Here is a 26,843-nt window from a genome sequence, read left to right as displayed (position 1 = left end):
GTGATCCTCCTGCCTCAGCTTCCAAGTGGCTGAGACTACAGGTATGCACCACCCTACCCAGCTAATTTTTGCATTTTTTTGTAGCAATGGGGTCTCACCATGTTGCCCATGCTGGTCTCCAACTCCTGAGCTCAAGCAATCCACCTGCCTCAACCTCCCAAAGTTCTAGGATTGAAGGAGTGAGCCACCGCACCCAGCACCATCCAGTTGTTACTAAGCATGCAAATCCACAACCTGCAGAAGTCCAGGCTGAAAAGGCAGTTTATGGCAATTCATTTCCAATCAAACCCACAGACCTACCAAATGAAATCAATCTAAAATAAAGAAAAGTTGTTATATACAATGCCACCTGAATATAGGTGATCAGTGCTTACCTCTCCACAGTATTCTGAGATGAATTCATTTTTCTGCACAGGATCTTTGATAAAAATTCCCCAGCCTGCCACATCAGATGGTGCAAGCAATAAATGCTAGAGAAGAAAACACAATCATATAATCAAAGAAGAGGGTAAAGATGGACTAGGGACAAATTAGACTACAGAATAAAAACAAGGCTATTGCTGTCAATCTTCAGACCTGTTCTAAGGCAGTAATGGACACATACCTTCAGTCAGTGTGAAAGCTGCTGAGAATGGCTGGCTAAGTATGAAAATTATGTTTTTCTTACAGAGCAGAGAAGTATCACTGTCTTACAGAAAAAACTTTTGGTGCTGTTGGTTGTTTGCATTACTGCTGCACTTTGGCTGCCTGGTCTCCTCAGCCCTTGATTTTCTTAAGTAATTTACTTTCATCCTGAATTTAATATAAGGGCACCTCCAAATCACCTTCCTCTTCATAACTTTCCCTCTACTTCCGTCAAGTGACATCTATTACCAGTTCTAGATGCCCCCAAGGACACCCCGATTCTTCACTGGCATTTGTTCCCTCTGAAGCCCACAGCAGCTTTCTTTTAAATTTGTTCTTCCACCCTACTTCCTCAGGAAAATCTACCAAGAGGTGGCATCATGATCTTGTCAGTCCAGTAGTCTATTTTCAGCAGAAAGGCCAAGATGATCACTGCAGTAAATTATAGAGTTAGGGATGTGTTCCCAAACACATGCCAATTTTTCAACATGGCTCATTATTATGCTTTCATTCAAAATTTTCTTATGACCTTTACAAAGGCTTCCTGATCACTCAAGCTTCCAATCTATTCCTATTCTGGAACATCCTACCACTCACCTGTGAGGTGAACTTCCCAAATACTCTTCTGTGCAGAAACTAAATTATAGCTAAATATTGCTATGCAAATGAAACCTAATTGGTAAAAAAGTATCTACATAGTTTAACATTTTTAAGAGCTAAAAAATGTCTTACAAAGAGGACATGTCAGTATCAATAGTATTACCCTCTTTCTGAACAAACTGAGGAAGCAGTGCAATGGCAAGTTGTTTGGGGGAGAAATGGAGATTTTTAGGTCTGAATGGGTATTGCCATCAGAAACTGAACCAGCATCACCATGACCCAATGACCTAAATGGATATATAACTGCCTAGAGTAAAATGATTTAAATGCCTAAGAGAAAAAAATCACAGCTAAAAACAAAAACAAAAAACCTGCCACCCTGTACAGCTATCTGCCATAAACACAGACTTTGGTTTAAAGACACAAGGGAACAAAACAAAGAGAAGTTCAGTGTTTTGCCTGGAGCAGAACTGCTGGTTGAAGGGGACTTGTTGGTAAAAAGTGTGATCTCAATCATAAATAAATGGTCCAACAATCAAAGATATGTCTACTCCACACCCCCCAACACACACACACACACACACACACACACACACACACACACGCAGCATAAGAGCAGGTTAATGGGAGTGAGTGCCTGGGGGATTTGATCTCCTGCTCCTTTACAAATCTTGTGACTTTGGGTTTGCTGTACCGGTAAAATGGGGTTAACATTTATTCCTCACTCACAGAGTTATCAAGATCAATGAACAAATCCACTAAAGCACTTAGAACAGTGCCTGCTATTTTTACATGCTTAATAAATGTCAGTTATTATTATAAGAAGAACTGACTGAAGAGAAAAACCTATCATCTACCCTAAAAAAAAAAAAAAAAGACAAATTTCCCAAATACATGTTGTTGCAGTTTCTTTTGCTCAATAATTACTTCCTGACTGATACAGTTAAAATTACCTACATACAATTCCCAGAATTCAAATATATAATTCCTGGCTGGGTTTTTTCCAAGGTTATTAAACAGGAACTAAGTAAATAAAAACCTGCCGTGGGAAATTTCATCTTTTACCCTACATAGTAAGGAACCTATAAATACTATCTGATGAGAATGACTCTGTGTTTTGATAGAAATCACCATTTATTTGCATTAAGGATACTAGATAAAGAGAAATTCAAATCTCTATTAAACAGCTCCTATTTCAAATCTGATACCATGAATGGCTACTTCTCAGAATTTGCTGGTTTCTCCCACCAACACAGTACGGTGTTCTCTAGAATGAAGAGACTGCCCCAGAGTGCATTACCCAGAGAAAATTATCAACGCTTTCTCTCTTATCAGTTGTACCTTTCAAGGATCACTTTTACTTTTTGCCCCAGTGAAATCATCTAAGACAATCCTGAGATTAGCATCACTAAAAACAACCTTCCAGAAGCAACTTGTTGCTCACCTTTTTGGAGCCCCGCTGAATACTGCAGTTCTTACAAGACACATTTTTACTGTCCCAATGGTCAGCAGCTCCACAAGTAAGACAGAGGTCAGGGTCGCACTCTCGGACAGCCAGATAGCATGGGCACTGCTTGGTGTTGCACTGTGCTTTGCAGCGGCATCCCGGAAAGCGGTTTTGACCTTCAGAGAGAGGTGTGGAGGTTCTTCACTCATCATCAACACCATGACTATCACAATCATCACCATATGCAAGAACTTGCAGAAAGATATGTGGCAAGGGCTGTACTGAGCATCTGACTGACTCAACCCTCACAACCGCCTTATTACTCTACTGTATAGACAAGGAAATGGAAGTATTAACAGCGAAGTTAAAGCTGTTTGTACTGAAAAAGACCACCATTGAGTTGTTCTTCCATTTTTCATTTGTTAAATAATGTATATATTTAAAGTAAGTGTGAATAAAGGGTTTGGATGAAACAATATCCATGGTCCTTGACCATTCTAATAGCTCCTGGTTCTAAACACTCCCTTAGTATTCAAGCTTAATGTGCAGTTTCATTAAACAATTATTATAATCCCCTACATTTGTGCTACATTCCTTTATTCTGAAGACTAAAACCTTCCTAAACTCTGACAACTTCTGGTGCCCAAAAATTATGTGGGTAGCTCCTTCTAGATTTCTCTTACAATCTGTGCCGACTTTAATATGACTTAATTTAAATGATCAAAGAAGAAAAAAATAAAATTCGGATTCCTTTAATACAACTTTGCCTGCCTCACACACATAGACACACAACACCCAGGCAACTGACTGGTCACTGGCAGGGGCCAGGTATGGGGCTCAATCAATACCTGTAGAATCGATGAATTTCCTAAAGTAAACAAGGGAGTGCTCCTGTGTTCTCACTTTTTGATTTTTTAAATTGCTGACCAAAGGCCTATTTAGTTCTCATGCAATTGCATCAAAGCAACAAATACTTACACTCTGAACTACATTGACAAAACTTTTCACAAAAATTTTGTGCTATCACACAAGGGCACGAACTGTCACAAGGCTGCCGTGGATGATCACAGGGTTGATAGTTGTAAACATGGTTAGAGGAGCCGTCTGAATAAAGATAACATCATGCAGGCCAATGAATCCAGGGAGATGGGAAACGATCATACACAATTAACAAGAGTACATTCTTCCCTACTACCTGTGGAGTGCAGCTGGCCTTCCTTTACTGAATGCATAATGTTATACATATTCCTGTTTACAGAATGATGGAAAAAATACTCTCCCACCCCCAAGTGCTTGTGAGCTCCATCTAGAGCAGGGCTACATCTCAGTCCCATCCCAAAGCACTTCTCCTTCAACTGACTAGGACTCGCACCTTCCAGTCAGCCTCCACTTCACAGAAGAGAACCGACTGGGGATTCATCAACAGACATCCTCCATTCAAATTGATTTAATGTACAGAAGTCAATTATATTAGAATAACCCAAGCCCTAATCCAGTTACTATTCTAAAACAAATGAGAACAAAGCAGACATTGTTAAGCCGATGACAAGGGGAATGGAAAGATGCTAACCCTTTTTCAGCTGTATTTTTCTGCAGTGTGCAGCCCACAACCTGCAAAAACACAAACAAAATCAAACATAAACTTCTGCAGGGAAGCTACAAATACAAGAGAGAGCTGCCTGACTGGATCTCTCTGTGCCATGAACACATAGTGCATTGAAGCCAAGAGTCATGCCCTCCCCCAGCTAATTCTTGCCATCAGTTTGGAGCAATTCAAACAGCTTGATAGCTCAGGCTGCCCCAGGTGTGGCAAGACGTCATTTCTTGTGTTTATCCATGACTCCTGGTCAAGACCTCTGAGCTCCCAATGCTGCACAAAGCAGCAGGTGTGTCTGTCTGTTGATTTATTCTGATGTGGATGGTACTGATCACTTTCTCTAATTTCAGGCATCATTAACCAATCAAGTAAACTACATGGTCAGAAATAATTCAACCAAAAATTCAGAAGCATCTCCTAAAGCCTAAATTCTTATGGGGGAGAAAAAACATTTGATTTTTAAAAATTCTAAATTGGGTTGACCCTACATTTTCTTTAAAGTAACAAAATGTAACACGAGCCTGTACATAATTTGTGAAGCATAATCTAACTGCACCCTTACCTACCCAATTGTTTCTTGTTTTTAAAAATGTGAGGTGGAGGTATGGGGAGATTAGAGCAGATATAAATCAAACCAGCCTGAAAACATTCCCACAGGCCTTATTGAGAGTATCGGAATGCAGTGCCACACAATGTAGAAATTCAAGCTCCTAGAATAAAAGATACTTCTAAAAACTGGCCCAGAGCTCACATCAGAAAGACAGAACATTTCATGTTGTTAAAATAATTATTTATGTAGCCTTCACAGCAAAAACTACTAAGTAAGTTTTTCTTAACTCAAATGCAGTCTGGTAACCATAATTTTAAGGACTCTTAACATGCAAAATATACTGAAGGCTGCTGTATTCTTATAGAAAAATACTAGCAATTCCCAGTGGAAATAAGATTCCACAGTTCTGTTTTTGATGGCAGTTTAAGGTTTTTAAAAACAGACTAAGTAGAAACCAACAGCAGCCCTTAGGAAGGGCCTCGCGGGCAGTGTCTATCTGTGTTGACTTCTCTAAGAGGTTCCTGGCAGACTCACCTGTGTTTCCTCTTCTTTTTCCTTGGAGGAGTGTCCACATCCTCAGCGGGAGCTGGAGCTATGATGCTAGATTCTTTGACTCTAAACTCATACACCTGACAAGAGGCACAGTTACAGAGCCATGAGGACAGTCTTATTAAGGCAAACCATTCTTATACTCATGCATACCAGATAAATGTTTTTGTCCCTTCTGTGACACTGCTAGATGCTCAGGATATAACAGACATCACTGTCTCTACCCTCACATTGGGGGTGGCTGTAATTATATTCCGGTCAAGAACTGTGATGCTAAATTTAAATTCTTATTAGCTTTTAAAATCTAACCTTAAATGTCTACAGTGGGAAAATTCTGTAACGTACATGAAGAATAATTTTCATTCAATTCCCTCTTGAGAAGAAAAAATAATTTTTAGGAGATGAAGAGGAACTTAGTAATAACCAAGAATTTTCTTTGTTTGGACAATGAGTACATTTTTATCCCTATGTTTGAGGCTCTTTTAAGAACATTTTTATCGGATATCTTACCTGTCTACATGTTTTGGTCCCAATTAACCTAGCAATGGCACAGAAATTGTCATAGTAAGTGCCAATGAGGACTCTAAACATTGAGGCTTCAGCACCACTCCACTCCACATTCTCAGGAGGCTCAATATTTGGCTTCATCTTTATTGGTGTTTGACACCGAGAATTTGCTTCTACAAAACCAAATGTAAGCACTGGTTAATAAATGATGAAATAATATTAAGATGTAAAATTCAGGATGTGCTTAAAGAAAAAAACAAGACAAGGACAACTAAAATCCAATCCATAAAATACTAACTTATCAGTAGTTCACATTTTCTCTCTAACCAAAACTACTGATAGAACATCAAGAATATTAAACCAAATGATCCAAATTCCATTATTCCCTATCTAAGAAAGATCGAAAAAGAAAAATGGCACAAAGAATGAGAATAAACTGCATCAACTTTCCAACAACCAAGCAGGGCAAACATCACAAGCTACGGTAGGGCCACATGGAGGCAGGAAACAGAAGCAATGCAGCTACACATTCTTGAGATAGCACTGGTCTTAGATTTCTCATTATACTGAAAACTAAGAAAATTATTCAGTGCATTATATATCCTTAATCCTCACATTATGAGACTTCACAGAACAGTAAAACCCAATTATTAGACGTGTCTTACCAGAGGAGCTCGAAGTTTCATCTTTCTTCTCTTCTTCTTCTTTATCATTGTTCTCACCCCCTGTTTCAGTCCCTGCTTCCCTATCACTGTCCGTATCCTTTGATTCCAGCACATTAATGGTGGGGGTGCTGGGCCTGCTACTGTTATTGGGAAGCCGTCCTCTTCTGCGGCCTCCTGGGCGTTTTGGTGGGGTCTTTATCCGCTCAGCAGTGAGAGCAGCAGCAAACTCTTTTGCTCCCTCCTACGAAATGAAAAATGTCGACATCAGGGCAAAGTTCTAAAACTGATTTTGATGGAAGAGAAAAAAAAATACTGTATAAGCAAAGTTAGTCAAAAAATTTATCACATTATCCATTTATCACAAATAATCATTTGCATGTCTAATATACTTTTGATCTGCTTTTAAATAGTCTGAAAATTTCAGAAAGAGAAACATGGGTCCTATATATTCCTAGGATGGTACAAAAATCAGGCAAGATAGTTTTAAATGGTGAATTTGTAAAATATATTAACAGGCTATAATTAAGTTAAAATATAAGAAGATAAAGTATGAAATACACTTCATGTAATAAAGTTAATTATTTCTATGGACATACAGTCTATGTAAAAGTGAATCTTTACAGAAGAATCATCTATATAATGTGCACGGAGTCAGAATACCTACGTAGAGTTTAAGATATTGCATACATCTTCATATTAATATTTAAAGTATACAAGAACACAAAACACAAACATGCTTGACTTTATCACTTCCTGTCTTACTATTAAAACATCCAACCTTTTTTTTTCCTGTGAAGGATACAGAGCCACAGGAAGACATAAAAGGAACTTCAGAAACAAGACTGTGAGGGTTACATTTGGCATTATGAAGTACAGTAATCCAGTCTCAAAGTATAAAACAATGGTAAGAGCATGGTTTATAGAGACCACAGAAACATTTCAGATGAGCCAAACAAAATTCTGCCTTGTAAAGAATATCATAAAACAGTGCTCAAGAATTCCATTTTTTTTCTTTTTAATGGAAATAGAAGGGAGAAGTTTGACAGCAGCCAACAGTCTTATACTTCATTCTACAAAAACCAAATTGCTTAAAAATAGGATACCTTCTGCAGGTGCCATTCAATGAATCTTCTGTCCAAAATCCAACAGGCAATATATACCCATTTAGTTCCTAGGTAGGAGTGGCTTGGTTCAAAGAGGGGAAATGGTAAAAATAAGAGAGTACCCGTAAAAAAAACAACTTTTCTACCTCATATTTTCCTAACCCCTTACCTTTTCTCCATCATTAAAAAAAAAAAAAATCTGTGGGATCTATCATATACCTGAAATGACAGTGCATCTAAAACTCAAGCAGAGGGATGGCTATGAGAAGGGCTTGGGATCTACTACCGTACATGGTTACTGACTGCCTGGTTTCTAAGTGGACTATCTATGTCACACTCTCATAGACTTTGTGGAAGGCATAAGAGTCCTTGATCCTAAAGACCTTGAAATGTTGCTGAAGAGATAACACAGATTTTAAAAAGAATAATACCACATTAATGAAAGACTAAAATGTGTAGTACATGAGCTATGGAAGAAACAACATGGGTGAGAAAACTGTCTATCATATGGCCCATAACAGCATGGGTGCAAACAACATTAACACTGACTTGATCACCTCCACCAAAGTGCAAAATTAAGTCCTTTCAAGTACCCTCTGGAATAATAAGGCACTAAGTCTTACCAAATGCTGGTAACACTGTGGTCCACAAGGTTTGTTGTCTAGAGCTGCTTCTGTGTTCTTCCGCTTGTAAGTGTTGGGTGTTGCATGAAAAGCTGCGAAATAAATGAAACATAATGACTCTAATATAACTATAAAATACTTTTTCATTATTTTTAACATTAAGATTAATAGATTATAATCTTGCTAATATGTGGTTTACATTACTTTACACAACTTTCCTTCAAGCTCTTACTGAACGATCACAATGCATTCTCCATTCCTCTTCCTCCAGCCATTTAGCAGGAAGGAAAAACAGTAAATTCTGGAATCATTTGTGATTTCTCATTTTTTCTCCTTGCAAGTATAATTGATGCACATAACTATGGTTATAAACATTTACTTAAATTGAATCTTTCTCCATTTAAGCGGTTGATATTCCCTCTACAATTAAATCAGATTTCCTATTTTTAATCAAAAGAATTCTGACATACAATTTCTTATTTCAAAAGAAAGGTCAGCAATCAGCTTGTCAAATGGGAAGCAGAAAGAGATACCAATTGTAAAAACTCATTTTTAAAGATAAAGACGACAGTCCTAATTACTAATATTCAGTTCCTCGGAATCATACCCAATCCAAGAACCTGGTGAGAGCTTACAGTGTCTTTCCACAGAAAATTATGTCAATACACAGGTTTTAAAAAGATACACCACTTGAAACCTAAAATTCCAAAATAACGTAAAGATTCAAATGGTGATGTACTGCTTCATGAAAATGGTGTGAACACTAACAGCTACACAAACTTCAGACCAATTTCTTGCAAAAAACTTGCTTCCCCCATGTACAAAAGGCAAATGCTGGAAATGGACTATTCAGAATTATACAAGAGGAAAATTAATTTGAATTAAAAACAAGTTACATTTCCACAAAACAAATTTTTTAGTTATAAAAAGCCATACTTAAAGACTGATGAGAAAAGAAAGAAAAAAAAAATAGGACAAAGTTTTTAAAGAAGAAAATTCAAGGCTCAGATTCTGTTTCAAATGTGTGATCAACTAGACTCCAGACAGCCTAACACCATGACTAATTTGGTGCTAAATTGCATTCACTTAGGAACCTGAATACAATTATTTTTGTTTATGAGTTAAACTAACACTGTAGCTGGTTCTCTAAAGAAAAAAATACATAATTTAAATAAAATATATAAACCAATTAACAAAAAAGTGACAATGAAATACATAGGAAACAAGAATATTCACAAAAATAAAACGATCATTAGAGAACACAAACGTTATACAAGTCTCAAAACCTAAATGTAAAGAATAATTTTCCAAAACTCATCTAGAAGAGACAGAACATTTATCTTTACCAGCACTACTAGTTTTTAAACTGTACTGAAAATACAAGCTAAAGTACGTAGAAAAGACAGTTACAGCTCTTTGAGAATTTGTCTAGCAGGCTTTCCAGGTTTTTGTGTTTTTTTTTTTTTTTTTTTTCTAAATCAGAAAGTCCCCTGGACCAAAAGTCCCCCCGCCCAATCAAACAATAAATAAGGAGGTAGAAAAGAGAAAGAAGCTTCAGTTATAAAGACCAGAAAGATGGCAAAACCATAAATAACTACAGATAGTATAATTAAACAGCTGGAAAACTCCTAAGAATGCACTGAGAAACTGATAAACATGATGATGATGCAGTGAGGTAGCAGCAGGGTACAAAACAGAAGACAGAATGCAAAAAAAGCCCAACAACAGCAACAAGTTTTAATACCTAGAAATACTCAACAAAAAAATTACAAGAGTTATATAAAGAAAACTAAAGAAGTAATTAAAAAACACAGAGAGGTGATCATATGGTCAGACCCTTAAATTTTAAAAAAAGTTAGGTCATTTATAAATTTAATGAAATTCCAACAAGCATACAAATAATTTAAAAAAAAAAAAAAAACTAGACAGACTTTGAAATGTATATAGGCTAGGTGCAGTGGCTCATGTCTGTAATCCCAGCACTTTGGGAGGCCAAGGCAGGAGGATCACTTGAGGCCAGGAGTTCAAGACCAGACTGGGCAACACAGTGAGACCTGAAAAGAAAAAGAAAAGAGAAGAAAGGAGGGAGGGGGAGACGAAGGGGTAGGGGAAAGGGAAAGGAAGAAGGAAGGAGCCAACAGTGTAGTCCCAGCTAGGCAGGAGCCTGGGGTGGGAGAATTGGTTGAGCTCAGGAAATCAAGGCTGCAGTGAGCCATGACTGTGCCACTGCACCACTCCAGCCTCAGTGACAGAGCAAGACACTGTCTAAAAATAAATTTGTACAGAAAAACAAGGATTGCCAGGAGATCTCTGAATGGTGCTTCATAAATAGACAGACTATAAGAACACAATGTTGAGAAAACCAAATACATATGCTAAAGAGGCAATGAAGAAAATATCTCAAAGCAGTGAAAGTTGAACTTTTCAGTAAGTGAAACAACTAGGCAACTTTGGAGATAAGAAGGAGGAATCAGATTTATAATCTACATCATATTAAACTCCAAATGGATCAAAGATTTGTATGTTTAAAAAATGAAGCCTAAAACATACTAGAAAAAATAGTGAAAATCCTTTATAATCTTAGAATGAGAAAGCTAACTGATAAATTCAACTACTTTTCAAAAAATGTTTAAACTGAAAGGGCACGGTGGTTCACGCCTGTAATCCCAGCCCTTTGAGAGGCCAAAGCAGGCGGATCACGTGGGGTCAGGAGTTTGAGACCAGCCTAGTCAACATGATGAAATGCCGTCTCTACTAAAAATACAAAAATTAGCTGGGTGTGGTAGCACATGCCTATAGTCCCAGCTACTCCGGAGGCTGAGGCACAAGAATCGCTTGAAACCAGAAGGTGAAGGCTGCAGTGAGCCAAGATCAATCACACCACTGCACTCCAGCCCGGGTGACAAAGGAAGACTCTGTCTCCAAAAAAAAGAAAAGGCTAAACTTTGCTTATGGAACTTTTACCAAATAAACTGGAAAAAAATACAACTCAGATTTCAAAAAACCTAATTTCCTGATTATACAAAAAAGCTCCTAAGATATCAAAAAGACCTATGAGCAAAAGAATAAAAATAGGCCAGACACAGTGACTCATACCTGTAATCCTAGCACTATGGGAGGCCGAGGTGGGCAGATCACCTGAGGTCAGAAGTTTGAGACCAGCCTGGCCAATATGGCAAAACCCTGTCTCTACTAAAAGTACAAAAATGAGCCAGGCGAGGTGGTGAGCACCTGTAATCCCAGCTACTCAGGAGGCTGGGGCAAGAGAATCACTTAAACCCAGGAGGCAGAAATTGCAGTGAGCCAAGATCATGCCACTGCACTCCAGCCCGGGTGACAGAGCAAGACCCCGTCTCACAAAAACAAAAAACAAAACAAAAAAAAAAACAAAGAAAAATAGTTCACTCTTCAACATATAGGAGGATCCTACCCTCATTCAAAGGGGGAAAAAAAACAGGTATTAAAACAAGGCTTATCACCTGTGGGAAGCAGAGATTTAAAAAACAAAGAAAAACCAGAACTTAAAATCAATGCTAAAAGCCGTTTTTCACTTATAAAATCAATTTTAAAATCAAAATCAGTTTGGTAACACCTTCTATGGGTAGGTCTGTCTGACTTTGCTAGTCAGGCTTTAAACTGCTGTGGCCCCATAGGGAGGTCATTTGGCAATACCTAAACAGAGTTTTTCACGAAAACTCGAACTTGTGTGAAATGGGTACAAATTTGCAAGGTGATTTCACTGTGGCACCATTACAGCATAAAGCTCCAAACAATCCAAATGGTCACTATTAGAGACAAGTCCAGTAAGTTCTGGAACCTCCTATAGCACAGACCATGCAGCTATACAGATAAGGCTAGTATCTACAATGTTAAATCCTATCCTTATCCCAAAAAAGGGAAAAGCCTGAATGCTATGGCACCATTTCAATAAGATGGTCAGAAAAAAAAAAAGAATATCTTTATACTTGCCAATGAAACTGTAAAAAATACAAGAGACCTAATAAAAGTGATTAACTACTAATAAAAGTGGGAGGAGTGAAGTAAAAATTTGATGCATGGGAACAGAAAGTCATTGGGAGACTTCATTGTACACATTTTCATACCCCTTCTTTTTTTTTTAAAGAGATGGGGTCTCACTGTTGCCTGGCTGGGGTACAACGGCACAATCATAGCTCACTGCAGCCTCAAAGTTCTGGGCTCATTTCCAAACAGAACAATAAAAAAAACTGTTACAATATTTAAAAGTAGTGTCCTACTTCTATGATTCATTTTTATAGCAAAAAACTTTATTAAATGCTACATCTATAAACAAATTGGAAGGACCTTTCAATGACTCTAAAACAGAGCTCCTACTCTATTCTTTTGCTACAGCGATACATGCATGCAATTTACAATATTTGGTTTTTTGTTGTTGTTATTGTTGTTGTTGTTTTGAGATGGAGTCTCACTCTGTACCAGTCTGGAGTGCAGTGGCGCGATCTCAGCTCACTGCAACCTCCACCTCCTGGGTCCCGGTTCAAGCAATTCTCCTACCTCAGCCTCCCAAGTAGCTGGGATTACAGGCACGAACTACCATGCCCAGCTAATTTTTGTATGTTTTAATAGAGACGAGGTTTCACCATGTTGGGCAGTCTGGTTTTAAACTCCTGACCTTGTAGTCCGCCCATCCCGGCCTCCCAAAGTGCTGAGATTACAGGCATGAGCCACCGAACCCAGCTGCAATTTACAATATTTTGATTAAAAACTGGATGTAATTCATAAATTGATGGTGTGAATAGGAATTAAAATGAAATTTAAGACAACTATTTCAAGGGCTTAACTGTCCACTGGCTGAACCAACAAACATATGACCTACTACAGATTATTAAAACCACTAAATCAGTTTAAACTAGATGAGGAGTTCAGACAAGAAGGAGATGAAGATGTAATGATAATTCTAAAAACCTACTTCAAGTTTTTTCCATTTTAAGATAACTAAACCACTGTGTCACATACAAAAACAAAACATTTTCAGACCAATGTATACATCACTCAACAAATTATTAGCTGCAGCAAAAATAAGCAGACACAGCAAAAACTTAGGAGGAAGTGAGAACAGCTGCTTAGCAAGCTTAAAAAGATGTACCACTGGTGAATGAGGAGAAATCAATCTGTAAATGGCAGGCACAGGAACTGAGACCAGCAAAGCAATGTAGGACCATTTAGTACAGGGGAAAGTGATTTTACATGGGGTCAAAGCTCCGAAAGAAATTACCATGCCATAGACAGACACAGTAAAATACAACATAGGAAAGACTAAACTATAATAAGCGAATTACTCTACGAAAATAAGGAACTATGAAATACATTTTCAAAATATGTGCCTCAAAAGTAGTTGATGCTTTTAAACTGCACTTACTAGTTTCAATTACCAATTACAATTCAATTACCAAATTTACTAAGAAACCACATTGTCTAGAAATGTCACGGAGAAAAAGTATTATTGTATACACCATCCTTTAATTTCACTAAGAACGTTTTGTTTTACTTGTATTCAAATGCAGGTATTTTTCAAAACTTACCTAAGACAGCAAAAAACAAAAAAAATTACCCTAAATTGACAAGCACTTACCTGAACATTTCTTTGGCCAATTTCTTATTCAACACAATTTGTTCATCAATATCAACAATGTTGCTCTGGGCTATCAGTACATAATAACAGTTTTATCATAAAACAACTGCTTAGTTAGCACTTTCGATTGGGGGGAAAAATCACTGACCTGAATTCTGTATTAGTGGAAAATAGTAGTACAAATGAAATACGTGCAAAAGATTTCAGAGCAATCCTCAAGCAACAACGTAAAAATAATAATACTGAGGTCTAAATATATTTTTCAAATACAAGGTTAAACAATAAATTCTAGTTGTAATAAATGATAGCACTCTCCAAGCTGCTTTAAAACATAATTCCACAACAAAGATAGAAAATGAAAACGTACAATAATTGCACTTACGATGTAGGAAGCAGTCATATTTAAAACATCGCCTACAGAAAAGCGTATGAAAGGAGTGTAAGCTTTGCTCTCTCTGAACAGATTTAGCATTTGGTCCATCTATGTTGGGGGTACATTCAGGAGGAAGCGCGCCTGGGAGCTGCTGTTCGGTGAGTTCTTTATATCTGACATTAACCAAGAAAAATTTAAGTAAACATGAAACAAAAATCACTTTTTTGAAAACAAGTTTCTAAAGGTTTCCATGTGATACTTTTGATGTTTATCTTGCCTAAAACACAAAGGAATGCCTCTAACCTACAACAATCTTTATTTAAAGAGCCAACTAAACATTATGCATGGTGTTATCAAGAATCAAATTCATTGATTTATTCAAATATATCATTGAAAAGGATATATTAGTTTTAATTAAACACCAACTGTACTAAAATTTCTACCGGTATCCAGATAATTTTCCTGTAAATGTACTACTGTAAATTATGTATATATGGGTTTATGTGTCTATATAAGTTATACACATGTATTTATTCTATCTACAGTAAATATTTTGTAGTGCAGAGTACCACAGGAATATATGTTGCTTCAAGTATCTTGCAAACATTGTCAACAAAGTGTAGTGGCTCATCCGCTACACTGATTCCATTTGTAATAAACCAAAATGGTGAGTTACATACCAAACAGGGCAAGATTGCCTCAAAGGAACAAATCTTACTTTTCCTTTAGTTCTTCTGCTGTGCCCTTATCTGGAAACATTGAGGAAATGGCTTCAAAAATTTTATCGGAAGGAAATTTTCGAGGTGGGCGACTTTCTTTATCTAAACAGGAGAATATGAAAGAAAAAAAAAAGGGAAATAAGTTTTCGATCTTTGATTTTCTCCACCCAACTATGTCTCTATAAAAAGCTGATTTTCTAAGAAATCATCAACTTTGTATTTTGCTTACTTCCCGTATTTTACATGTGTCTGTGGAATACCAGTCAGTCAAAAACAAAATTCAAACTCAAATATGAAAAGCTTTAAGAGCACTGTCAAGCAGAAAACCTAAGTTCTACTCCCAGCTCTGCTACTAACTGATTTTGTAACCAAGAGTGATCACTTTACCTCTTGAGTCTGTTAACTCATCTGTAAAATGAAGGAACTGACTCAACTAGATGTTCACTAAGGTGCCTTTTTAAATTCTCTTTCTGAAATATGCTTCTTAGAAATTGCTATTTCCAGCCGGGCACAGTCTCTCGTGCCTGTAATCTCAGGACTTTGGGAGACCAAGGCAGGTGGATCACAAGGTCAGAAGTTTGAGACCAGCCTGACCAACATGGTAAAACTCCATCCCTACTAAAAACACAAAAAATTAGCCAGGCATGGTGGTGGACGCCTGTAATCCCAGCTACTTGGAATAGGTTCACGCAGGAGAATTACTTGAACCCAGGAGGCAGACTGTAATGAGCGGGTATCTCACCATTGCACTCCAGCCTGAGCAACAGAGCAAGAGTCCATCTCCAAAAAAAAAATTGCTATTTCCCAGCCGGACCCGGTGGCTCATGCCTATAATCCCAGCACTTTGGGAGGCCAAGGTGGGCGGATCATGAAATCAAGAGATAGAGCCCATCCTGGCCAACATGGTAAAACCCCGTCTCTACTAAAAATACAAAAATTAGCTGGGCATGGTGGCGTGCGCCTGTAGTCCCAGCTACTTGAGAGGCTGAGGCAGGACAATCACTTGAATCAGGGAGGCGGAGAGGCTGCAGTGAGCTGAGATCACGCCACTGCACTCCAGCCTGGCAACAGAGCAAGACTCTGTATCAAAAAAAAAAACAAAACTGCTATTTCCCTCACCAAATTCTTCTTTGTTGCCTTAACATAAGCTTTGCCAAGTAGAGAACAGCAACTATTGGCTCTGTTTCTTCCCAGTAGTGTAATCTTGTAAGTTACTTAACCTCTCTAAATCTATCCCCTCAACTATAAAATGGATATAATAAAAACATCCATCTCATGAAGCCATCATGAGGATTAAGTGAGCTGGTGCATATGAACCTGATTAGTACACAACTTGTACATAGTGAATATCATAATAAAACAATGCCCAGTGAAGCACACAAAAAATTATGTTTTTCCCTAGCCAAAGGAAACAAAGGTACTAAACTGAAAATAATGTTGCAAGTAATACGCTTTTTTTCTTTTTCATTTGCTTTTTTTGTTTTGAGACAGAGTTTCGTTCTGTCAGGCTGGAGTGCAGTGGCGCAGTCTCAGCTCACTGCAACCTCTGCCTCCTGGGTTCAAGCGATTCTCCTGCCTCAGCCTCCCGAGTAGCTGGGACTACAGGTGAGCACCACCACACCCAGCTAATTTTTGTGTTTTTAGTAGAGACGGGGTTTCACTCTGCTGGCCAGGATGGTCTTGATCTCTTGACCTTGTCGTGATACACCCACCTCGGCCTCCCAAAGTGCTAGGATTACAGGTGTGGGCCACCACACCCAGCCTTCTTTTTCTTTTTTAAGGCAGGGTCTCACTCTATTGCCCAGCCAGATTGTACAGTGGCACAATCACAGCTCAGTGCAGCCTATACCTCCTGGGTTCAAGCAATCTCCCTGCCTCATTTTTTCGTTTTTTAGTAGAGATGGGTGGGGGTCTTGCTATGTTGCCCAGGCTGGTCTTGAACTCCTGGGTTCAAGCAATCTGCCTACCCTGGTCTCCCAAAATGCTAGGATTACAATGTTAGCCACCCTGACCAGCCATAATATGCAATTTTAATTATACTGCTATCAATGTGATATTTAACAAAGAAAGAAAAAAAAGAGAAAGAAACTAAGCCCTCCTTCTACTCTTTCTACTGTTTTCAAAAGAAAGCTGTATTGGCTACACAGAATCCTAATCATCAGGCATACCATCTCGGTGATCTTCCAGATCTTTCTGCTTTTCTTCTCTATCTTCAGGATCATCTCCATCATCATCATCATCATCATCATTATATTGACCAAGGGCATTCACCAACTCCACAAAAATTTCATCATTTATAAACCCACATTCTGAAATTCATCAAATGTCAGAATCACACAGGAGAAGTAGTAATGACAAAAGTTTATGGATCCTTTTTCTACTTTGGACATAACAGGCATAGCCCAGTCACTAGCACTAAAACATTATTATTGACATGAGGGGAGGAAAATGTAAGATTTTCAAGACTGGCCTTAGACAAAGTTAGAAAGCAGAATTATCTTTAATATCTGCTATTTTCTGTTGAATAGCCCCTCCCCAAAAGTTTCTACTATAAAACCACATCCTCTAGGTACTGATCGTGGCTTTAGCCTCTTACCATTCTTTAACTGATCACTTCAGAGCCCGCTTTCTATTGATAATGACAATGGATGATGATATTACAAATATTACCCTTTCAGACACTTTAACAGGGCCTCCTGGACATTAAAAAAAAAAAACTGAACCCATAACTCTAATGATTGAATTTGAAGTACTGTAGTTCCTAGAGGACAGGTATTTTTGAGCAGTAGGGGTGCTAGAGCCCCCATATGCCACATAAGCAGAGCCCCAATCCTAACTAACTTTACTACTAAAGAATCTTAAAATCTACATATGCTCAATTTCTATTTAATTTACATGTAATTGCGATTATAATTTATGTCATAACCAACCATGTGTAATTATCAGGTGGCCAACCATGAGCCTCCTAACTAATTTTCCCAAAAATAGGGAAAATGCTAAAAATTTTAGGCCTGGGCCCAGATCAGTCCCTTATAGTTCAGTGCAAAACTTAATTTTAACACTAAAATTTTTCTCAAGCCCTATGCTTAATAAACAAAAGTATCCATGTTAGCCCCTTTTCCCAAGAGGAGCATATGGCTCACCTCTATCCCCATGTACTTTTCCATCATAATTTTTTATTAGTTCTTCAATGAAAGTACCATCCTGGTCTAACACTTCATCTCCCATATAAGGAATGTTATGTAAAACAGTTTCATCTTCCACCTAAAAGGAAAAAGAAATATTTAAAAAGCAGCTTTATTCTAACTATCAAATGTGAAATAACTAAAATACAACCTTTTTTCATATGAAGATGTCTTTACTCAGTTCTCCAGATTTAAAATACTAGTCAGAGAGCAAACTCTAAAAGCTACCAAAGAATAATATCAGAGAATAAAAGCAAAGAATAAGCATATCTGCGAAAACTGCTGAAAGAAAAAGAATTTAATTCAAGAAAAAATACTGTACTTTGTCATCAATCATTAAAACTTACTATAATTTTACATACCTCTAAGAAAGAAAAATATGCTCTACATTACGAAAAGACATAACCAGTTCATTTTCTTGTTTCATTTTTTATTGAGATGAGCGTCTCAGTATCCTGCCCAGGCTGGTCCCAAAGTGCTGGGATTACAGGTATCTGGCACCATAAGCCACCATGCCCAGCCATCATCAGTTTTAAGGCACTCTCTTATTTCATACGTTAATACAAGGAGGGGAGTTGTCTTAATGAAATATAGTATATCAAGATCAACTGTAAAAACCCATACCAAAAAACTATCATAAGGCTCCTACATTCCACTTGATGATCCAGTTATTAAGATATCTGTTAATTCATAATAGTTCAAGGTAAAAAGAAAAAAAAAATTTAAGATAACCAAGATAATAAAATTCTAGGGACATAAGAGTATTGATGGTCCAATCAAGTTTATGCCCAAAGGATATGTGCTTATATGTAAAATAAGAACATTCTATAAAAACATATTTCAATATTTAGATGAATGAGATTAGTATCAAAGTTGACAGTGCTAGTAAAGATGATAGATGAGTTTATATCAAGCTTTGGAAGACAAGAGAGAAGAAAGAAGAGCCAATCAAAAGTTAAGAGAATGGAGTACTTAAGATTTCAAGGTAAAGAAAGCTGACATTCATGGGAGGAAGAGAATTTTCAATGAAGAATAAAAATGACAGTAATTATAGATAAAGACTGCACAGTTCTGAAGTACATGCTTAAAGAGACTAATTCCAAGTGAAGACAAGTCTAAGTCTTAAGAGGACTTTGAAAAAGATATTTGCTAAAAATGGAATTTTAGAAAGATAGTTCTGATAAGCAGAATGAACTGGCTGAGACTGACTGGGAGTACACAGCAGCTCTTAAAAGGGTGAGATGGTATAGGCTTGGCCCTCCACTGTGACCATGGCCCACAGGGAATAACACGCTGGGAAAGCCCACACAAACTAGTAGCAAGCAGGAAGTGTGGACAAAATCTCAAATAATCCCTAGGTAACAAATTTAGGACAACTGGAGAGTTCATAAAGATAACAGGACCTTAGACAAGGAAAAGAACAATTGGGATAAATGGGGCATTATAATTAAAATGTAGATTTTAATATATTCATATATTCAAATTCAAGATGATGTACACACTAGAGGCCTGTTTTCATCTCATTTCACTTGCACTAATCCTTTTTTTTTTTTTTGAGACGAAGTTTCATTCTTGTTGCCCAGGATGGAGCTCAATGGCACGATTTCAGTTCACTGTAACCTCCACCTCCCAGGTTCAAGCAATTCTCCTGCCTCAGCCTCCTGAGTAGCTGGGATTAAAGGCATGTGCCACCACACCCGGCTAATTTTTTGTATTTTTAGTAGAGATTGGGTTTCACCATGTTGGCCAGGCTGGTTTCCAACACCTGACCTCAGGTGATCCACTCACCTTGGCCTCCCAAAGTGCTAGGATTACAGCACTAATCTCATTTAAACTAGGAGCTGATTTCTTTATATCTAAGCCAAAATTAAGTGACACTTAGCTATTTTGTCTTCCCAATTATATCCACATAATCCTGTTCTCCAAAACATATCCTAGTTATAATAAAAATTGTGTGCCTAATCTGCTTCGGTCAGCAAAATCAGACAGAGTCTGGTTCTGTCACCCACGATGGGCCAGCAAAATCCATGGATGATTCACAAATTATATTTATTGATAAATGTAAATACTATATTCTAGAATTTCAGTCTGTGAAAACATAAAACTTCCCTTAAGGTCTTGCAATGTAATTCTCAAAGTACATTCAAATTTACACAATTATGGAAGAGTAATTGAAGTGGATACTCTACTGTACAAAGTATAAAACTTACTAAAAATATTGGAAATATCTATTTTTTTAATCTAATAAGCAATTTCCTAAAGCAGGTCCACCAAGGACTTCCGTCAACATTTTATTAGCCTTCCCACTTTATATATCAATTAAGCAATGAAACAATGTATTTTTTATTTAGCAATACAAGTCAAGAACACATGCTTCGGTTTCTCTTTAGCATGTTATTACAAAAGCTACTGGGTCATAGTTAGCTATGGAAATATGTTTAAGTTTGTGTTTTATAAGCCCTATGTATATTATCACAATAAAATGCTACCTAAAATTATTTTAAATAGTTCTCAATTAACAAAAACTCAAAGACTGAGATTATAGGACACTGGCTTTTTTAAGGATAAGAACTATAAGCTTCATTACCTTTTTTTTTTTTCTGAGATAGGTCTGGCTGTCACCCAGGCTGGAGTGCAGTGACATAATATCAGCTCACTACAATCTCCGCCTCCCTGAAGCCATCCTTCCACCTCAGCCTCCTGAAGTGCTGGGATTATAGGCATGAGTCACAATGCCCAGCCCAACTTCTAAGTATTTGTAATCCTAGGTATGGTTACTGCTTAACATTTTTCCTTTGGAGAGTATAAAGAGTAATACTGCAAACGTCTTAAAAAGACTATATTAATCCATTTTTTAAATTACTTTTTATTATTATGTTAGCTTTTTAAAATTTATACTGTCTTGATTGAGTCACCTTGACAATAAAATTATCTATGCTTTTTTATTTCAAATAAGTTATTATCAAACAAGCAGAAGATGTCTTATTTACATACCATAAAATTCTGCTGTAGGGGAGACCAAGAATACATTATGGGTACTGAAGCAACTGCATTCAGAGTCTTTAATGGGATGACTTGTGTTGGAAAATCCAAGTCACTGGTCACCGAACACTAAAACAGAAAAAATAAAATTGACTCTTAAGAATAGAAGGACAACCTTAAGCTGTAGCCATCATATTGTAAAGAGATGCTGCCTACCTATTTAATTTTGAAAAAAAATGTCCTTACCTAGGACAGTTACGTTCATATAAACCAAATAGGATTCTCTTTTCTCTCTTTTACTTAAGGTGAAAAATTCTTCAAATTTTGTAAATTTTCAAAACCTCCAACCCTTCCCATACTTACCAATATCAGTAAGAATCAAAAACTGTACTTATGTGAGCTTCAGCAATCTGATTAACTGATCCATGCTTTCACTATACATTTCCTATCTCATCCTTCGTGTCTCTTACATTCCAACCACAAAGAGTAATATATATATATACACCAAATATGCCACTTCAATCTTACTTAACAAGAATAAGAAAACTTGTTAGGTTAATCTTCCTTATCTTTATCTTCCTTTTTAAAAATCCAAGTGTTAACTGCTGATATTATCAGATGATATATAAATATTAAGGGTAATGGGTTTGAGTTTCAAACACAACAAAGTAAATTCTAATCTATTCTGCAAAACTGTAATGTCTGAATTCGTAGTATTCGCTAATATGACTACTTTCTATGTGCTAGGCTATTTTAAACACATTACATGTCTTATATTTAATCCTCATAACACTGTAAGATGGGTTACTGTTCTTAGCCCCCATTTTACAGGTGAGAAAACTATGGTAATGAAAGGAAAAATAAGTTGCCCAAGGTTGCACATGGTTATAGGGCTAGAATTTAAAACCCCAAAGTCTGACTCTGAAGCCCCTGCTCTTACTACTCCTTATATTGCCATGATATCATATTTTTAAAATGTGTCATTGCACACAGTCCCTTGAAATACCATATTCCATACAATCTAAAATGATAGTGATTTCAAGGCACACCATTATCTTCTGTTTTACTAAGAAAAAAAATGTTGCCAACTAAACAAAGATATGTGTTCTTATCACAGTGATTCTAAGATGCATGTTAGTTTCAGATGTTAAAATGTCAAAAATTTTGCATCTTTGATTCTCTGAAGTATGGTGAAAATCTGTGCCCAAATAACCACAGCACTTTCCACCCTGTCAATGAATCCATGATTTCTTAAAGAGTACCACTGCCGAAGTGTAAGTCCTCCAGAGCCTTCTCCAAAATATCCTAGACATACATTCATAATTCACAATCAATGAAAATAGAGCAAAAAAGAAGTGTAATAAAATGAAACCAAAAAAATCATATATATATGTATATATATATATACACACATACATATTAAAGGTTTAAATTTTTTATTTAAAATGTCTTAAAAATAGCAGAGGTAGGTGTGGTGAAATTCAGAGTAGAAATCTGGCATACGGGCCACACCTGACCCTCAGCACTGGGTTGCATCAGGCCAGTGGGATAATCTTTCAATCATCACAGTCACTGCAGCACAAAACAATTCCTTCCTTAGTGGAAGTGAAGGTTTAAGGATAGAGTAGTTAGGAAGAACTGTGACAGTGATTCATCCATTAATTTGCTTTCTAAAAAGGCAAAGATAAAGATAATAATACTAATAAGGCTCATAACTCCAGTAACTAAGATGGTGTGAACAGGTTACTAACACTCCAGAACCTGCAATCTTTCCCCTTCCTGTTATTTAGCCTCTGATACAATCCTTCATCCATCCATCCAATAATCCAATTTAAAAAGCAGTTAACATTTATTGAGCACGTACTATGTTGCAGGCACTGTGCTAAGTGCTTATATACTTATCTTAATTATTCCTCATTACAACCTTATGTAGTTTTAGCAACAAAACTTCACAAATGAGGACACTGAGGTTCAGAGAAGTTATATAATTTGTCTAGTCAGAAAGGAAGCAAATTACAAAACCAGGATTAAAACCTGGATTTAAAGTCTGACTACAACACCCATGAGCTTAATTACTGCACTGTAGTTCTTGCCCTTACCGTACTCAAGGGGTAAAATAACAACTACAGCCATGCAGTTTTTACTATATAAAACAGAGGCATGGCCAAGCACAGTGGCTCAAGCCTATAGTCTCACCACTTTGGCATGCCAAGACAGGCAGATCACTTAAGCCCAGAAGTTCAAGAACAGCCTGGGCAACATGGGGAAACCCTGTCTCTACTAAAAACACAAAAAACTTAGCTGGGCAAGGTGGCACGTGCCTGTAGTCCCAGCTACTTAAGGGGCTGAGGTGAGAGGATCACTTGAGCCCAGGAGGCAAAGGCTGCAGTGAGCTGTGATCCACACCACTGCATTCCAGCCTGGGTGACAGGAGTGAGACCCTGTCTCAAAAGAAATAAAAAATAAAAATGAAAAAATAAAATAGAGACATATGACAATGTAATAGGAGTATCTCCTCCAATAACAACTTATTACTACTGCCAAGTCTTCTTTCCTTCTTTCTACTTAACTGGGTAAATTTGGGGGTGGAGGTGGTTATAATTATGGAATACAAGCATCAAATACTATCCAGTGACTTCAAGTACAAAACAATTTTGTTTTCTTATAAAAAAGGTTTCTGATTTTTTTTTACCTTTGGTGGCAATAAATTAATTCTGTGGCTTCTGAAGGAAGAGGTGCTTTTAAAGCTTAAGGGAGAGTGGGCTGCCTCTCCAATTCTGACTTACTCACCTGCTTTAATTCCTAACTCCCAAAGTCACACATAAGGTTAGAGAGTGAATATTCCTTTCAACTACGAGAAAGAAGGAGCATTGGCTTTGCTTCATTTATGGCTGCTCTAGTGATATACCAAATACTCTGCAAATCCTGAATGAAGTCAGCTGATTTTTCCCATTAACAGAAAGAACTTATCGAAGCACAGAAAATATTAAAGCACAGGCTGTAACACTAAGTACTACTTCTAATCCCATACCTCTGTCATACCCCAGTATCCCATCGCCTCAGTTCTGAGTCACGCAAGAGTCACTAAGACAAAGGAAATAAGCTCTCTGAGGGAAAAGCAGCTGAGCCAAGTGTGGCTTCACCTCTGTCTTGAAACAGTACTCAGCACAGTGTCTCAAAAAAAAAAAAAAGTAGGCACTCAAAAAATGTTTCTGGAATGAACAGACTACATTTGCTGATTTTTCTCTAATGGAGACTTCAATTTCTGTTGAAAGCAAAGAGATCACCTATTTAGAAAACTGACAGTCTATCCCCACCTCATTATATTTCTAGTATCTCTAGAAACCTATCCCATTCTTTAACTATCAACTGTAACTAATAACCATATTCCTTTCATTTATGAAGTAATATTCAAATGCAAAAGCATTTGTTGGTGAAAACAAATGTGGGATTCTTATTTATCAACTTACAGAAAAATTACTCAAAAATCCCAGTTACTTACCAGCAACTTAGATTTCTTTGAAAATGTATCATTCTTGACAGTTTACATAATTAAATCTCATGTCACTCAGAGTAGAGAAAAGAATTTTGACCTCATGGGTCTCCGCATTTCACCTGATCAGAGCATTTGTCTTGGACTCAGGAACTCACTAGGAGACCGTTAACAACAAATTAAATTCTCTAAGTCTAGTTCCAATTTGAGGATCACATAAGGAAGTTAGAGATAATTCATCATTAATGGTTTTTTAAAAAAGAAAAAACCTAGTTTCGTTATCAAGGATGCTACATTTTCAGAGAAACACAGCTTACTGGTAAGTAACTAGGTTCCTCTGAGGATGGATAGACTTACATCAACCAGCTGGTACAATAGGCGACTGTGTGGCTGGACCACTGGGAGCTGGAGAGGGAAGTCAAGCCAAAAATAGTAGTTGTAGGAGTACACAACCAAACTGAGACTCTTTGCAGAAGGCTGGTTCCAAGTAAAAACTGTGTTATGGAAAATCGTAGAGGGAAGAGCAGGTGAATGGCCTGCAGGGAAGGGAAAGAAATTAACACACCCTACTATGTGCCAAGCACTGTGCTAGAGACTTTACCAAAGTTAACTTCTTTAAATTTCACAACTACCCTGTGAGGTAGGTATGACTCCCGATTTTATAGCAGGACATCCCAAGGACAACAGCCATGGCTGTCCTGCCTCTGAATAATCTTTAACATGAGAAGGGCTAAGTCCAAATTCCATATAGTAGGGAAAAATATACAATCAATTAGCCAAGCAAAAATATTCTTGGATACTGGTTGGTCCATTTATTTCATGCCAGAGACACAGTGAACTGTTGACATTGTCTAACATCCTGTAGCCTTTCCATGTGACAACAGCGAGGAAGGTCGGCACTCCAGGAGAGGAAGAGTCAGAAGAAAGCATCAGTTGCCACCAACTCTGGAGAAAAGCTGGGAGTGATTTCTGAAACTATCCTATATTCTTCAGGATTTGAGGAAAGAAAAGATAACACGCCCAAGTTTTAAATTAGCTAGCCCTTCTGGTGAAAATGACAGTGTATATAATTTAAGTTCAGGCTACTTTTATGCAAAGGAAGTACTGAAGAAAAACTGCAATGAGATAAATAGCAAATTTGGATAAAGTTAAGAGAAGCTCAATAATAGAAGTGAATTCATAACCAGGTTTAGAAGGCAAAATAGAAGGGTGACTGAAGAAGACATACTTGAAAAGAAATGATTTGTTCAAACAGAAGAGAGGCATAAATAAAAATGGAAGAAAAAACCCCTGTTAAGATATTGACACAGATGTATTTAATGAACACAACTAATCAAGGGTGTTGGAGTTAAGGAATAAAAAAGAGTACTTCTTATCAGACTGTAAATTATTTCAGTTTGTGTCATTAAATATTTGTTACAGACCCATTCCTGATTGTGTGAAGAACCTCTACCCTACAGCACAAGGGTATTTGCTTCTGAGTTCACTTTTATCCTGTAAGTAACAGTTTCTACATCCTGAGGGGAGGGGGAGGATATATAGCATTTCTATAGGATATATAACACAGAACTTGGCCATTTATAATAAAATTTCACCCCACTTTTTTTTTTTTTTTTTTTTTTTTTTTTTTTTTTTTTGAGACAGAGTCTTACTCCGCCGCCAGGCTGGAGTGCAGTGGTGCAATCTCAGCTCACTGCAACCTCCGCCTCCTGGGTTCAAGTGATTCTCCTGCCTCAGCCTCCAGAGCAGCTGGGACTATACCACGCTCAGCTAATATTTCTACTTTTCATAGAGATGGGTTTTACCACTTCCTGACCTCATGATCTACCCACCTCAGCCTGCCAAAGTGCCAGGATTACAGGGGTGACCCACCGCACCCGGCCCTAGACCCTCTTTTTTTCAGATAGGTCTAGCTCTGCTGCCAAGGCTAGAGTGCAGTGGAGCAATCATGGCTCACTGAAGCCTCAAACTCCTGGGCTCAACTGATTATCTTACCTCAGCCTCCCGAGTAACTGGGACTACAGGTACATATCACCACAACTGGCTAATGTTTATATATATTTTTAATAGAGATGGAATCTCACTATGTTGCCCAGGCTCAGAGGAAATTTAGATCCTTTAAGCTCTTCCTTGTATCCTACCTTCAGAAGCTGGGCGTTGAATGAAAGGAATCGCAAATATGCAAACCTAGTTAATCCTAGGTTAAAACCCTGAA

At 37.4% G+C, this 26,843-nt stretch overlaps 1 protein-coding gene and 1 pseudogene across 24 annotated transcripts in view; one reads left to right on the top strand and one right to left on the bottom strand.

The window, feature by feature from the left end:
• EZH2 (enhancer of zeste 2 polycomb repressive complex 2 subunit) overlaps positions 1 to 26,843 on the bottom strand; it is a 78,447-nt gene that overhangs the window by 3,910 nt on the left and 47,694 nt on the right. For 5 of the 24 annotated variants that reach the window (XM_078343561.1, XM_078343554.1, XM_078343558.1 and 2 more), the window contains 13 exons: positions 21,148 to 21,264; positions 18,112 to 18,232; positions 17,137 to 17,277; positions 14,968 to 15,070; positions 14,244 to 14,422; positions 8,266 to 8,357; positions 6,540 to 6,780; positions 5,878 to 6,047; positions 5,353 to 5,447; positions 4,242 to 4,282; positions 3,650 to 3,775; positions 2,669 to 2,847; positions 375 to 470 (listed from right to left, as the gene is read on the bottom strand). In XM_078343561.1, coding sequence (XP_078199687.1) covers positions 375 to 470; positions 2,669 to 2,847; positions 3,650 to 3,775; positions 4,242 to 4,282; positions 5,353 to 5,447; positions 5,878 to 6,047; positions 6,540 to 6,780; positions 8,266 to 8,357; positions 14,244 to 14,422; positions 14,968 to 15,070; positions 17,137 to 17,277; positions 18,112 to 18,232; positions 21,148 to 21,264 — 1,701 coding nt within the window. Of the gene's footprint in view, positions 1 to 374; positions 471 to 2,668; positions 2,848 to 3,649; positions 3,776 to 4,241; positions 4,283 to 5,352; positions 5,448 to 5,877; positions 6,048 to 6,539; positions 6,781 to 8,265; positions 8,358 to 14,243; positions 14,423 to 14,967; positions 15,071 to 17,136; positions 17,278 to 18,111; positions 18,233 to 21,147; positions 21,265 to 24,985; positions 25,165 to 26,843 lie in introns of all 24 variants that reach the window. The other 19 variants (XM_054237586.2, XM_002751868.7, XM_003733634.7 and 16 more) reach the window with 8 other exon arrangements.
• LOC118143971 (U7 small nuclear RNA) lies at positions 9,667 to 9,756 on the top strand (annotated as a pseudogene).

The sequence above is a fragment of the Callithrix jacchus genome, chromosome 11 (assembly GCF_049354715.1).
Source record: "Callithrix jacchus isolate 240 chromosome 11, calJac240_pri, whole genome shotgun sequence".
NCBI classification, from domain to species: domain Eukaryota; kingdom Metazoa; phylum Chordata; class Mammalia; order Primates; family Cebidae; genus Callithrix; species Callithrix jacchus.
The sequence above is the reverse complement of the archived record's forward strand: the minus strand, read 5'-3'. Positions and strand labels throughout refer to the sequence as shown.